The sequence below is a fragment of the Phycodurus eques genome, chromosome 19 (assembly GCF_024500275.1).
Source record: "Phycodurus eques isolate BA_2022a chromosome 19, UOR_Pequ_1.1, whole genome shotgun sequence".
NCBI lineage: Eukaryota > Metazoa > Chordata > Actinopteri > Syngnathiformes > Syngnathidae > Phycodurus > Phycodurus eques.
In genome coordinates this window covers 4,712,575-4,725,351 of record NC_084543.1, presented here as the reverse complement: position 1 = coordinate 4,725,351, position 12,777 = coordinate 4,712,575, and the positions used below count along the sequence as shown (strand labels likewise).

General features: G+C 43.2%; 1 protein-coding gene across 4 annotated transcripts in view; it reads left to right on the top strand.

Annotated features, from left to right (window-relative positions):
• plce1 (phospholipase C, epsilon 1) overlaps positions 1 to 12,777 on the top strand; it is a 58,727-nt gene that overhangs the window by 2,972 nt on the left and 42,978 nt on the right. For 3 of the 4 annotated variants that reach the window (XM_061706145.1, XM_061706143.1, XM_061706146.1), the window contains exons 2-5: positions 4,415 to 4,756; positions 5,115 to 5,707; positions 6,206 to 6,589; positions 7,199 to 7,408. In XM_061706145.1, coding sequence (XP_061562129.1) covers positions 5,159 to 5,707; positions 6,206 to 6,589; positions 7,199 to 7,408 — 1,143 coding nt within the window. In that variant the 5' untranslated portion in view covers positions 4,415 to 4,756; positions 5,115 to 5,158. Of the gene's footprint in view, positions 1 to 273; positions 332 to 4,414; positions 4,757 to 5,114; positions 5,708 to 6,205; positions 6,590 to 7,198; positions 7,409 to 12,777 lie in introns of those variants that run through there. The other variant, XM_061706144.1, reaches the window with a different exon arrangement.

Genomic DNA, 12,777 nt, shown 5'->3' with positions numbered 1-12,777 from the left:
TAATTGAAATGAATAAGTATCCTGCCGAGTCCTATGGGTCTGAAGGAATTTACTGACTGAAAAAAACAAAAAACAACAACAACCGTGATGAAGTAAAAAGCTCCAGAGACCAGAAGGCGCGGCATCTAAATGCGATTGACATTTCTCTCATGCAAATTCAGCAATAAAAGCCTATTAACCGTATTTCCTCTGCTAATGGCCTCCGCTCTAATAGATGCCGTGCCGCAGGTGCATTGTCCATTGAAACAAGTCTCAACTAATTTGCGGTCTAAAGAAGAACGTGACGTCAGCTATGGGAAGTTGAGCTCCATCCATGCGGATCTCCACTATGGTAACTCCTTCCGGCAGCGTTATTGTTGCAGAATACTGCACTAGCATTAAAACAGTAGTTCAGAACTTTCAGAGACTAACAGTGAATTGATGAATCGATTGGTCGTTTTATCTACAGCCGATCAATGGAAGTCTCGGCAAATGACTGTCCCTACTTTGAATAAACTGGGTTGAAACGATTAATCAAATAGCTGGAATAATTCGATTACAAAAAAAAGTCAAGGCAAAATCTCTCCCTCGAAGCTTCGCAGTGATTATTTTTCCATGAATGTTGCTGCGGACTCACGCGCCATTCCGTGTCGAAATAGGTTGGCGTCGGGAAAAGGCAATGTCCGAGGTTTGTGATCATTTCACACTTAAAAAAGATGATAAAGTGAACTCATTAACGTACCGCAACATACCGTCTATGATTGCCAACACAAGCTATCGATGTTCGCTAACTTAATGCAGCCTACCACCGCTAGTTAGAACGAGCTGTAATGTCCTCGCTAGTGTTCAAGTATTCAAGTCTACGCTCTCATTGGCCATATTAAACCGGACCACAATTTGAGAAAATACTATCTAATTTGACTCAGTGTATCAGCGGATCATATCTTATTTCTTTCAGTTTGTTGTTGATTTGTTGTTGTTGTTATTAAGCCTTAAATTAATATACCGATCAATTTTTACTTTAACTTCACTATTTGAAGAAAGAAAAAAAAAAAAGCATTGAGCAGTGATTGAGGGCTATATGCAATCGTAACAGGTAATGCTAACATTTGAATAGTAACAGAAACCAGTGTTACGGAATGTGATCCTATTGTGGTCATATGATGCTTCTCTCTTTTTTTCTTTTTTTTCTCGATGGACCCCTCTTGCCTCCTCCAGTGTCACAGACAAAGGTGGTGGATTCATCAAAACTAATCCGATCTTAGTTTTAAATGAAACTGACCCACTGTTTTCCCTAAAATCTTGCAAAGGACTCTTTCTGCTTACTGCTTAAAATGCATATTTGATGGTCTATTGACCTTTTAATTTTGATGTTTACTGTTCAGTTTATGCGATACAAGTTGAAGCGTCCCTCTTTTGTAGCCTCTCAAGCCTTTTTTTTTCTTTTTTTTGGTCCGTGACCCCCCCGCCCCCCTCCCATTACACAATAGACAAGTGGAATCCCGCTCTTTCTGACCTGAAGTATTTAGACTTGTTTTATTAGGCCGTGCAGGCTAACCCCCATCTGTGCAGTTTTTATATTTAATTTTTTTTATTCCACTTGTAGGGTATTACTTCCCCTGCTGGATACAAGGTCACGCCTAATCACAACATACCAGGCGGTGGGTGACTCATCATTTGGATGAATTGGGAGATGTTGCACATGAATGAACACGAGAAAAAAGGCTTTTTATGTGAGCGTGAAGGCCTTCTCTTGTAGAGAAAAACAATGATTTCGGACCGCCTCCAAGCACTATGTCAGCTCGCAGCCCAATGAACTCACGTACACTCTGTGGAACTGCGTTATATATATTAGATTTATTGCATCAGTGACGTTATGTGGTGTGGTCGCTACGTTTATATGGAGCTCTCTATGTGGTAGCGTAAGACTTGGATGGATGTAACACGAGAGATGTTGCACTGTGTGCTTTGATAGTCGGGCTGCAGCTATCGAATATATTTAGGGTATTATTACTCCCATTGATTAATGGGATAAAAATTTAATTGACAAAATGTGCATGCGAGGTGAAGGTATATTCAATTAGCTAACATCGATATCTTGCGATAGCCATCGTACATATGCTGTTGTGATATGTTAGTTCTGCTTTTCAGTAGACAAATTGCACTTGATCTCCTTTTTTTTTTTTTTTTTTTTATAAAAAAGACACACCGTTTCCTCCTGGCTCGCCGTCGCGCCAGCGTATTGCTACATGAATTGATGCGTGAGTTGGCAATAACAGTCGTCTGTGTGGGGAAAATAATCACTGTGGGCTTTGAGGCAGAGATTCTGCTTCAACTTTTTTTTTTGGAATCGAATTATTCTAGTTACTCGATTAATCGTTTCAGGCCCATTTGTTAGAAAATCATCCTTTTAGTCCAGCTGAACCATCTCAATCCCTGTCCACGTAGGGACGCAAGTAACGTAACCTTGATCTACCGTTAGTTAAGTGGAGGACTAGTTATCCCATCGTCGTCAATAGGCACAAAAGTTGCATTTAAATTCATCACATTAAGCAGAATGGATTGTAGTGGTTTCTTGGTCAGTGCACCTATCACATCATGTGACCTGATTTTGTGTGTTTTCTGTGTGTTTGTCTGCACTCTTGGCTCGAGGCGGAGATTTTTCCTGGAAGGAGTCGTTTGCTTTGTTTGCTTTAGGTCACCGTTGAGCTGATAACAAAAGGGAGACCAATTCTTTGCTGTGGTGGTTTTAGCTAGAGGTATAACTCTACTATGTTCTGTTAACGTCTTAACTATTGTGATTTATTCACTTCTTAGAGAAATTTTGACTACAGTGTGTCTTTATAGTTGCCGTTGGCTACAGACTGAACGGCCCACAAATTAGGATCAGCATTCTGAGAGGTTACTTTAATATTTGGGTGACATCATTCAGCTACGTGAGATATTAGCCACACTTCTGTACGCAAAACCTTCTGTAATTTTTCTTTACTCGAATTTACAATAGCTGTAAGGTGGTAGAAATGCGTCAAAACTCATCTTCAAAGTACTTACCTTTGACCTCTGAACCCTGTCGGTGCAAATTGGTCTTTAGCCTGACAGCAAACATAGCTGTCAATCATTTAGAGGTTCTTTTAATGCTGGCGCTCTAACCCATATTTGAACTTGTTTATACCTAAACATGTTTTGTGCCCTCGAAGGACTTCGCCGCTGATGTGACAACTCTCGAAAAGCCATAAACTGAAGCCGGAGCTCCGCTAATTCCTGGTTTGGCACACATTGCTCAGGCTTGCCTGTGCTCAGGCTGCATGAACTCACTTCCAGTGAGAATATGAGCTATGCACACACAGGTTCAGTTATGTCAAAAGCTAGTGCGGTACCTGTATTTGAAATCTCTGTTCTCATAGCCACATACGCCTTTCATAACCACCAGATCTGGTCGGACCTGTTCACTGTGATGCATGATATGGATCACATGTATCGTGAGTGAGTCCTTGCTGACGAGCTGGATCGAAGTAATTTTAAGTAGCTTAAGGGGGCAAGCCTGTCAGAGATAAAGGTCTTCGTCAGTCTGTCATTCCAGTCAGTCCAAAATTCCTGTTGTAGTGGGTTGATCGGTTGACTGGAAGTGTCGCCGCAGGCAAAAAGACACTCCCACGTGTTACACTTCCTTTCCAGATGATGAAACTGAAACAGTCAATCCAAACTTTTTTTTATTAGGTGTTAATTTGTTTCGGGGGACTTTTTGGCTTGTCTTAAATCATCAGAGGCTGTCAAGTCAGTTCAAGAGACTCAGTAAAGTAGAGTTCACTGCCCTGTTGTGAATGGTGCACTTGTGCCTGGTGGATGTGGCTTTGAAAATATCCCACATTTGAGATATTTACTTCCTCTCCGAACTCCGCATACCTGCTTTCATTCGACTGCCCGTTTGTGTTTCCTCTTGTCTCTTTTTTTTTTTTTTTTAAACATCAAAAGGCTGGACCGTATCCAAATAGGGATTAGGGGAATGTCAAGTATCATACAACAGACTTCAGACACATCCTCCCACATGCATTTTTCATTGAGCCTTAGATGTCATAATTGACAGACAACAAAGGTGTCACTGTCACATGGTGGAGTTTGGATACACAAGGAACACTCCTAAACAATTAGTACATGAATCTTAATTCTTCATCTTCGTACGCATCTCAAATGCATGTGGGCAGTCTGTGCTTCCAACTTTGTCAGGAAGTGCTCTCACAATGCATTGACTTGTCGAAAATGATCCCGGTATGATGAAGAATGATCTTTTTTGAGGCTTTTCTCTCTCACAGACACAAAAATAACAGGAGACTGTTTATAGCCAAGAGAGTTGACTCCATATGTCAACTAACTTATTCTACAAATACTATCATGATTGATAACTGCTGATTTTGTGCTCCTTTTGTTTCCCCCTCAGGACCTGCAATGAATAACTGCTCCAGAGCTACATGTCGGGACCGAGCGCACGCTTGGCCTTGTAAGCTGCGACTGTGAACTGTACTGTCAGGGAAATTCCTCGGGCCTCCCGGGTCACCTCCGCTTTTCGCTATCAGGCGGCTTGTGCAGCTGCACAAGCTTCTGTTTCCACAACAACGCACACTTGAAGCTGTCTTAGCCATTCAGGAGGACATCGGACACTTCATTGGGTTATTATTGGACCAGGAATGAATTATCCCCACCATGGCGCACTGTCAAATGTAAAGGAAGAAGGACGACTTTTGTGTGTTATGACCTGGTTTGGATTCATCTGATTATATGTGTGAGTATTAAATGTAATCAGTGACATATTAGCTCTATCACTTTTGTATGAAGAGTTCATTTCTCACTAAGCCCAGCAAGATCAGTGCATACAAGCATGCTCCATCCGTACATATAAACCTGCAGAGTTAATTTCCTTTTGGTGCTTTATGGAGTCAATAATTGGAATGGAACTAATTTGCTTCTGCAGTTTTGGCAATAGAGTTGTGCACATATTTTGGAGGAACAAATATGAGTTATAGAATATAGGTTATAGAGTGGAAATGTTTCAGATAAATAACTGACAACAAGCTGACTTCTGAATCTGTCTGATTAGATGTCTCGATTGCCATCATCACTAAATTGTTTTGTCTTTTCAGGACTAAAACAAGAGGCAAAGTGGTGCGACCCGTCCGCAGACACAATGGCCACCGAAGAGAATCAGATCGTCTCGGACAAGCACGCTACACCTCCATCCTCCGCGGTCAGGCCCAGCAGAGAAACTAGATGCTCAAACGACAGCCAGGAAGTCCGCCAGCACCCGGACCACTTGTGGCTGCCAAAACGGCGGAGTAACCCGGCTCGCCTTTATTACAAGAAGTTGTCGTGTGACAGTGAGAATGAGACCAATTTGGACACAGAATATCGCTCTTTTGAGTACAGCCCAGAGATGAAGCTTTATCCAGAGCGACTGCTTGGCAAACAAATCGAAGGAAAAACCTCAAAGCCTGCGAGAGGTTCTGAAGGATCTTTCAGCCAGCTGGACTTAATAAGCGAGGGTGTGAATGAAGGCAGAACTGGCGGCACCCGTTGCTTCACCCGCCTCGACTCTTGCCACAGTTCCCCGTCCTGCCCAAGCTCGAGCCTCTGCGCAAGCCCCGCTCACAGTCCGTCGCTCAGTCGCGTCTACTGGCGGAACCGCCGCCATCTCCGGCGCTCCAGCCTGCCCGTGTCGACGCTGGATTTCCCCAAGGTAGCAAAGGCTACTTACACCAAGCTGCATGGTTAGGAACAGCAAACCCTGAGCTGAGCGAGATCCATTCATACGCAAGGAAAATCGAAAGTGCTTTACAGAGGCAAAGATTTAATGATTAAAAACATTTCCCCGAGCGGTATTCAGTCTTCTCAATACAGCTCTGGCACTGAAAAGTTCACAATATTCTGAGATTCTCCCATTGCATTAAAAAAAAAAAAACAACAACTAATAATTTCTTAATTTCCTCCATAGTGGAACAGGGAAGTGTAGTCAAATGATCATCCCTAGTTTAGTTCCTCCTGTACTGTAACGTACCATCATGGGTAGTATCCCAAAGGAAGTGTGACGAGAAACCTCCTTTTGATGATTCAAATTTTAAAAAGAAATGCTTATCATACTAAGCTGATCGATTTGGATCTGTATGGTGGAAACAGCTTCAGTGACAATGAAACACGGCGCTTCTGATCTATCCGTTTGAATGTTTTCTACCTCCAGACATCACCATGCTGCTCCTCCTGGCGCAGTCCCTCCAGTGTACCCAACTCGCTGGTGTCCTCCCCCTACAGCTCCCCCGTGCCCACCCACCGGCAGCATCGGTGCAATGGACACGTCCACCATCACCATCTCAAAGACGGCTTCTCCAGCTTAGAGCGGCTCGACAGAAACACTTGTTCCGTGGAGAAATTCTTCGAATCCATGACGCCGGCCCTGATGCGTGACGAGAGGTTGTCCTCAGAAGGGAGAAGAGGCAGCTGCAGTGGGGGCAGCAGCGGTAATGAGGGGGCCGAAGACGACGTCTTGGATAACTCAGAATTTGTCAGGCACCGTAAGGAGCGTTCCACGGTCCTGGTGAGACGGTTCTTTAAGAATAATCAAAAGGTACTGGCTTGATTTTTGGAATGTCCTTTCACGTGAATTGCATGTCTTCTGGGAGATGAGCTGTCACATTTTTGCTCTTGTGTGTTATGAGTATCGCATGAATTCTGGGAGACAAGCGTTAAGCGTAATCCTAAAAACCGTATTTGAATAGTATGTGAGGATTGCTATGGTATGACATCAGAACCAGCATGAGTGCCAATTTGGTTGTTTTCGGCCAAATGGTTTTGAATGCTTTTCTTGAGAAGCTGCAGTTTTTGCTTTTGCTTCTAACCACAAGTAATAGTGTCATTTATTATTATTTGCTGCGTCTCTCCAGCATTCACACACAATTTGGGAAATGCAATTTCTAGTTTCTGCTGAACTCTGAGAAGAATCCGTAATAGTTGATTCGAGGCAACTCTAGTGTTCTTGTTTGTTGAAGACGTTTCACCTTTAATCCAAAAGATTTCTTCAGTTCTAAATTTGTAGGTGTGGAGCCTCGGTGGGTGTCTCTCCTGAGGTGTAGTCATCAGTAGGGTGCCTCGATTCAACCTTTGTGGACTACCATGACCTGGACTACTTTGAATCTCCACAGACGTTGCTCAGAAGAATCATTTGTCGTTCTGTAAGGTGACCAAGTCGGTGTGCACTGGAACCAGAGCGATCGTCCGGACGCTGCCCTCGGGACGCATCTCGGAGGAGGCCCGGGAGGAGGTGGTCTGCTGTCTGACCTGGCAACCTAGCAAGAAAGATATCCTGCCGATCCTGACGCGCCGTGTGGGAGAAGAACTCCAAGTCTGCAAAGGGGTGCTGCGCTTTGTCTGGGCCAAGATGCACAAGGTAAAGCCGAGATACAGTACTCGTTGATGTTTTGGTAAAGCAAAGGATGATTGGGAAAGAAACAGAGGCTCTGTTGTTGCACCAACTGCTCATAAAGCTTGTTGGTCCTGGCACGTGTATCGTTCATGTGTTTTGCATTCATACTTTTGATGTTCTTGCGGTGCTCAGGCTGGAAAATCACCCAACGGTGAAAAGTACAGACATTTGACACTGACGCCCCCTGCAACTTTATGACGGTGCATCAAAAAGCATGCACCCAAGGTTCATTAAGTTGCCTATTAATGAGACTCGGAAGTACGTTTCCGTGAGAACTCCCCGGCCTTCATGGTGTTGCATCACCGCCACTTTTCTTGGACTTATGATGGGCTTATCCTTGACGTGTTTTCGAAGTGATGTGAAATTTCCACTGACGATAAGGCGTCGGTTTGGAAGAGGTTTTCCTCTCAAATTTCTCATTTCTCCGCATTTCTCTCTCGATGGCTGCGGTTCCACTTATTTACCTCTCGGTTGATTTTTAAGCCCTCCTGCTTTCTCCTATTTGGATTGAAAAGTGAAGCCTGTGATGCATTAAAGATGAATAATGTTTTGTAGAAGTATGTTAATAGACCAACACGCGCGCACACACACTGGCTCTTTGTTCAGGCTGCGGAAAAGTGATTTATTCCCTGGTTAGTTCTGCTCCCCATATTACTGACAGGCCCAATGACTGAGTCCTCTGTCCGCGTCTAAGCGTATGTGCGCGTGTGCAATTGCACTGAGCAGAGTCGGCATGATGGAAAAGCCACAAAAATTGAAGGGAAGGCAAAGGAGAATGAGACGAGATGCCTGAGAACTTTAATGTTCTCGGTCAGGGATTCCCAAACTGTGGCGCGCATATTTTCACGACTGCTTGCGTGTAACCAACCACCATTTTTAGCCATCTAGTCGAACTTGAATGTGCCAATTCAGTTTATAGACCATGTCAAGTGATTTCTGAGATTTGTTTCCAAATGCATTACACATGTTTGAAGATAACTGATGAAAACATGAGCAAAGACTGAGAATTATGTCATACTCAATTGTGCGTGACACTGGTTTTCATGATTTCAAGTTTCCTGATTTTTATTTATTTTCCCGCTGGACGCACTTTGGAGTCCGGCATGAGTCCACCCTTTCCCACTATACAGCAACTTGAGTACCTTCATTTGTATCAGCGGTTATCTGGCGCAGTTGCGACATGCAGTAAGCTAGCGAGCCAGCTAGCCTTGCCTACACCCCCAAAATGCATCTTCCTTCATTTAGAGCCCTTCGTTGTCGACCGTGAGTGCGTGTACATCGCGCAAAAAAAAAAAAAAAAAAAAAAAAAAAAAACGGAAGGAGGGGGCGATAATTTATTTTAAAAAAAAAGTCAGACTTGACTGTCAGCGTGTGGACAGAAGCTTCGCGCTTTAGCGTGAGCGCCTCACTGCGGCGGCGTGGCAAAGCCACTGGAGAATTTCAAGAAATATATTTTCATGGCTCAAATGTAATTATGTGTTGGTATAATTGAGATGCTTGATGAATTTGAACAACACTCTTCTCTGCCACGTCAAATTTAGAAGCCATATTTTCAATTTGCAGGGGCTTTAATTGGCACGTTGATTGGCTTCTATTGGTATCTGCTGGGGCAAAATTCTGCTGTTCAAGTTTCTAGGCACAGTCACGCTCTTTTCTGTATTTCTCCTCCACATCTCTGCCGGTCCTCAAACACAAAGAGGCGGTGTATGACAGCTTTGCATGCGCCTCTTGACTTTTGCATTTTTATTTCTGCGGCTTTGTTCGTACACGCGGCGGACTACCGCAACAGAGGCCGACACTGTCTAAGGTTACTCGCGTTGGGAGGTGAGGGGCCCGGGGCGGGACGCTCGCGCGTCGCCAGGAGTGCGGTTTCTGACTTTGGCCGAGTGTTTTTTACGAGGCCTTTGCAGTTGCAGGAATACGGAGCGGCTTTAATGCACCCTTTCAAATAAGTGGGAGTTGCCAGCACTTCCCCCTTGTCAAAACACCAGATGAGCTACTCCTGCTAGACATCGCCACTTACTCACAATGAGCAGCAGTCAATGATGGGAGTGCTGTCGTTTTTAAAACATGTGCGTGTGGTATCATCATCATATCAGAAATGAAGCAGTATAACACCCATATTGCCCAATTCTTTAAAGAAGCAACCTCTAATTGAGGGTAATTAATCCTTAGCTTCACTGAACTCTACATTTTCACACTTTCCCTGTGCGAAAGCACGTACGGCTCTGTCGCACACTTTTTCTGGGCTATCCCGCAAGCCCCTGCGTGTTTCTTGCTACAACTAATGACGCCAGCCAAAGAATACAGAATTATATGGGGGGGGGGGGGGGAATATGAGCAGGGAGCAAGACAGAGAGGAGCGACACTGAAGTGAGAGAAAGAAAATTACATCTGAGTGGTGGAAAAAGTAGCAAGAAAGCCCTTACTGGAATAAAAGTCACGAGATGAGGGCAGTTTGAGGGAAAACAGGACGTGTAAGCCTAACTAACATAAGTTGCAAAAGTAGTGTTGGAAAATCATAAATATCTATATTTGTTTTTTATTTGGAATAGATTTTTGCCCCATGGGAAATAACAGGAATTGAATCTGTTTTCAGGCCAAACCTTTATTAAACCGCACAGGCAATGTTTTAAGTAACATTTTTAACATCTTAACTGTCAACAAGTGTAAAAATAAGTTTGAACCCTCCTTAAAAATAAACCGTATAAACACTGTTGAACTTTGATGACGAGCATGGGGAAGCGGAGACGAAGAGTTTGAGAGCTTGGGAGTTTGCCTGAAGACGCGACGCATTTCACTTTTGTCATGCAAGTGTGAAAGGAAGTCAACCACTGTGAAGTATTTGTGCCCACGCTTTTTTTTTCTTTTCTTCTTTTCTTTTGAACTTTGGTGACAAATTGCTGTCATTGCAGCTCAATCAACAGGCAAGATATTTCCAGACGTGTGCGTCACTTCATCGGCAAATTATGCAACACCTTGTGCAGTTATTTAATTCTGTGAAAAGTACAAAGCAACACAATCAGTTCCGAGATCAAAACAAATTACAGTGAAGCATGCGACAATCGCTTTTACAAGTACAAAGAAGTTACCTCGTCGGGGGCGCTAAGCTAAGAGCTTAGTTTCTTCTTTCTGAACCTAACATTCAAAGATTGAACCGTGAATGAAGGAATGGCGACCAAAAATAAAATTACATTAGAAGCTCCTGTTGCCCAAGCTTCAGAGAGGACCATCTAAGACCTTTTTTAGCTTGCTTGTATGTGACACCGTGTTTATTACAACCCTTTCACTGTTGCCATAGAGTCCATGTCATTTACTGTCGATATAAAGTATGCAAGGTTTCCATTCATGGATGATGCTGTTTTTTTTTTTTTTTTTTGATGAGACTTCACAGGCGGATTTATCTTGAAATGTCCGCAAACCTCATTTGACTGTAAGTTCTATTGTACTATACATGGTCATTATCTACATTCACTGCACCTTTATTTCTCAAATAGCTTTTTCTGTTAAGTGCCAGGGAAGTCAAACGGACAAAGGGGAAGTATTCCACCACTGTGTTGTTGCAGCGAAGCACTCAGACACAGACACACACAGACACAAACACAGACACAAACCTGGTGCAGGATTTAAAAATTATTTTTTTTTGCTTTCGCTTGCGGATTCTACCGATTAGAGCCCTGTTGAATCCTTTCAATTGAAACCAAAGTGCGTCTGGATGAGCGGTAAGTGACTGCGCACGTTGCGTGGCAGTGAGGCATAGCAGGGAGACGTCTGTGTAATTACGCTTGCCTTATTACAGATGACACAAGGTCGGAGATACAGGAATAGAGCGTGTCCTCGAGGGACACTTGTTTACTCCTCAGCGCGTCTCATCGCAAGCGGACTCGGGCCGTAATGTTGCCGCGTTGCTATCAATCTATGTCCTGGGAAAGTCAATAAAACGTGTGCTTTCTCACGGACGACTAATGTCACAGAAGTTTGGAGCATATTAAGATCACGCTGAGATTATTATTATTATCAAGAAATAGGAATAAATGTTGATACACAGAAACAGGCATTCATAACATTTTCATTGCGTTTCCTTGACAAAATAACCATGCCTGGGAGTGCAGTTCAGTTATTATGTGCACGTGCACAAGATGGTTTTCCATTTTTTTGTGTGTGTGCAAATACATAAAAGCTAAGTAAATAGAGTTTGACATGCAGTCCGAACTGTTTACATCATTTCCTGTCGGAAGGGAAGATATAGTGGAGGAGTTTATCAGTATTGTCACAGTGCAACTTTTTTTTTTTTTTTTTTTTTGTTGTCACTCGCATAGCGTTTTAGGATGTTGACATAAATTGTTTCAGTATCAAAACCCATTTCAGATTTCCCCTCCTGTCTGTGATTGGTATGAATATTAGTAACTTTGACAAGTTTACACTGCTTTACAAATCTCAATTATTATTACTGAAAGCGTTATGACAGCCAGCTCTTTATTGACAAATGGTGCTTGACTTGCTTTGGGATATTGTCAGTAAATATTGACTCAGCGACTAATTGTTGTTTGTCTGAATATGTTCCATTCGCACCCGAGCCTGCAAAAGGTTTACTCGTAAAGAGAGCTCATAAAAACATCGCTTACTTGCAAATAAGATATTGTTAGTTGGCAAAATAACTATGCAAAAACTACTTGGCTATTTCCGTAAAATTGATAGGAGTTTAGGGGCATGCCTCGTGACCGTTATCATTCCTTTATTCTCTCACTGTGTTGTTCCACTACAAAGGAATGTGCCGAGCAGGCCACTTTCTCACTCGGCTGCGTGTTGTGGCTTAGCCGCAGATTAGCGTGTTTGTGTGATGATGGGGTTTATACAGTATTTGTGTGCAAAACACACTCTTGTTTCATCAGATGTCGACTTAACACAGAATTAAGTGGCATTTGCAGGGAGCGCTGCGCCGTTAACTGTTGCTATGCTCTCAAACGGTATGCGGAGTTTGTGTTGGTTGAAGCACATGGGGTGACATCGGGGTGTCAAAACCGCATGTGGGTGCGTTTTTCCCGTTTCATTGGGTGGAAATGTGTGCATGCGCTGTTAAGTCAGGCGTCTCGCATCTCGGTGACACTTTCTTAGATTGTCTCGCGCAGTGATTTCAATTTGATATTTGGCAAAATGTCACGGCACACCACCAGGCAAAAAAGGCCACAGATGGTTTATGCACTGAAAAAAACATGAGGATCTCGTCTAAATCTACTCAGTATATTACTTTGTGACAAATCTGGGCCTATCAAGAGGAAGCTTAGCAAGACTTGAATACAATGATAAAAAATGGACAAAATACCCCTGGTGTG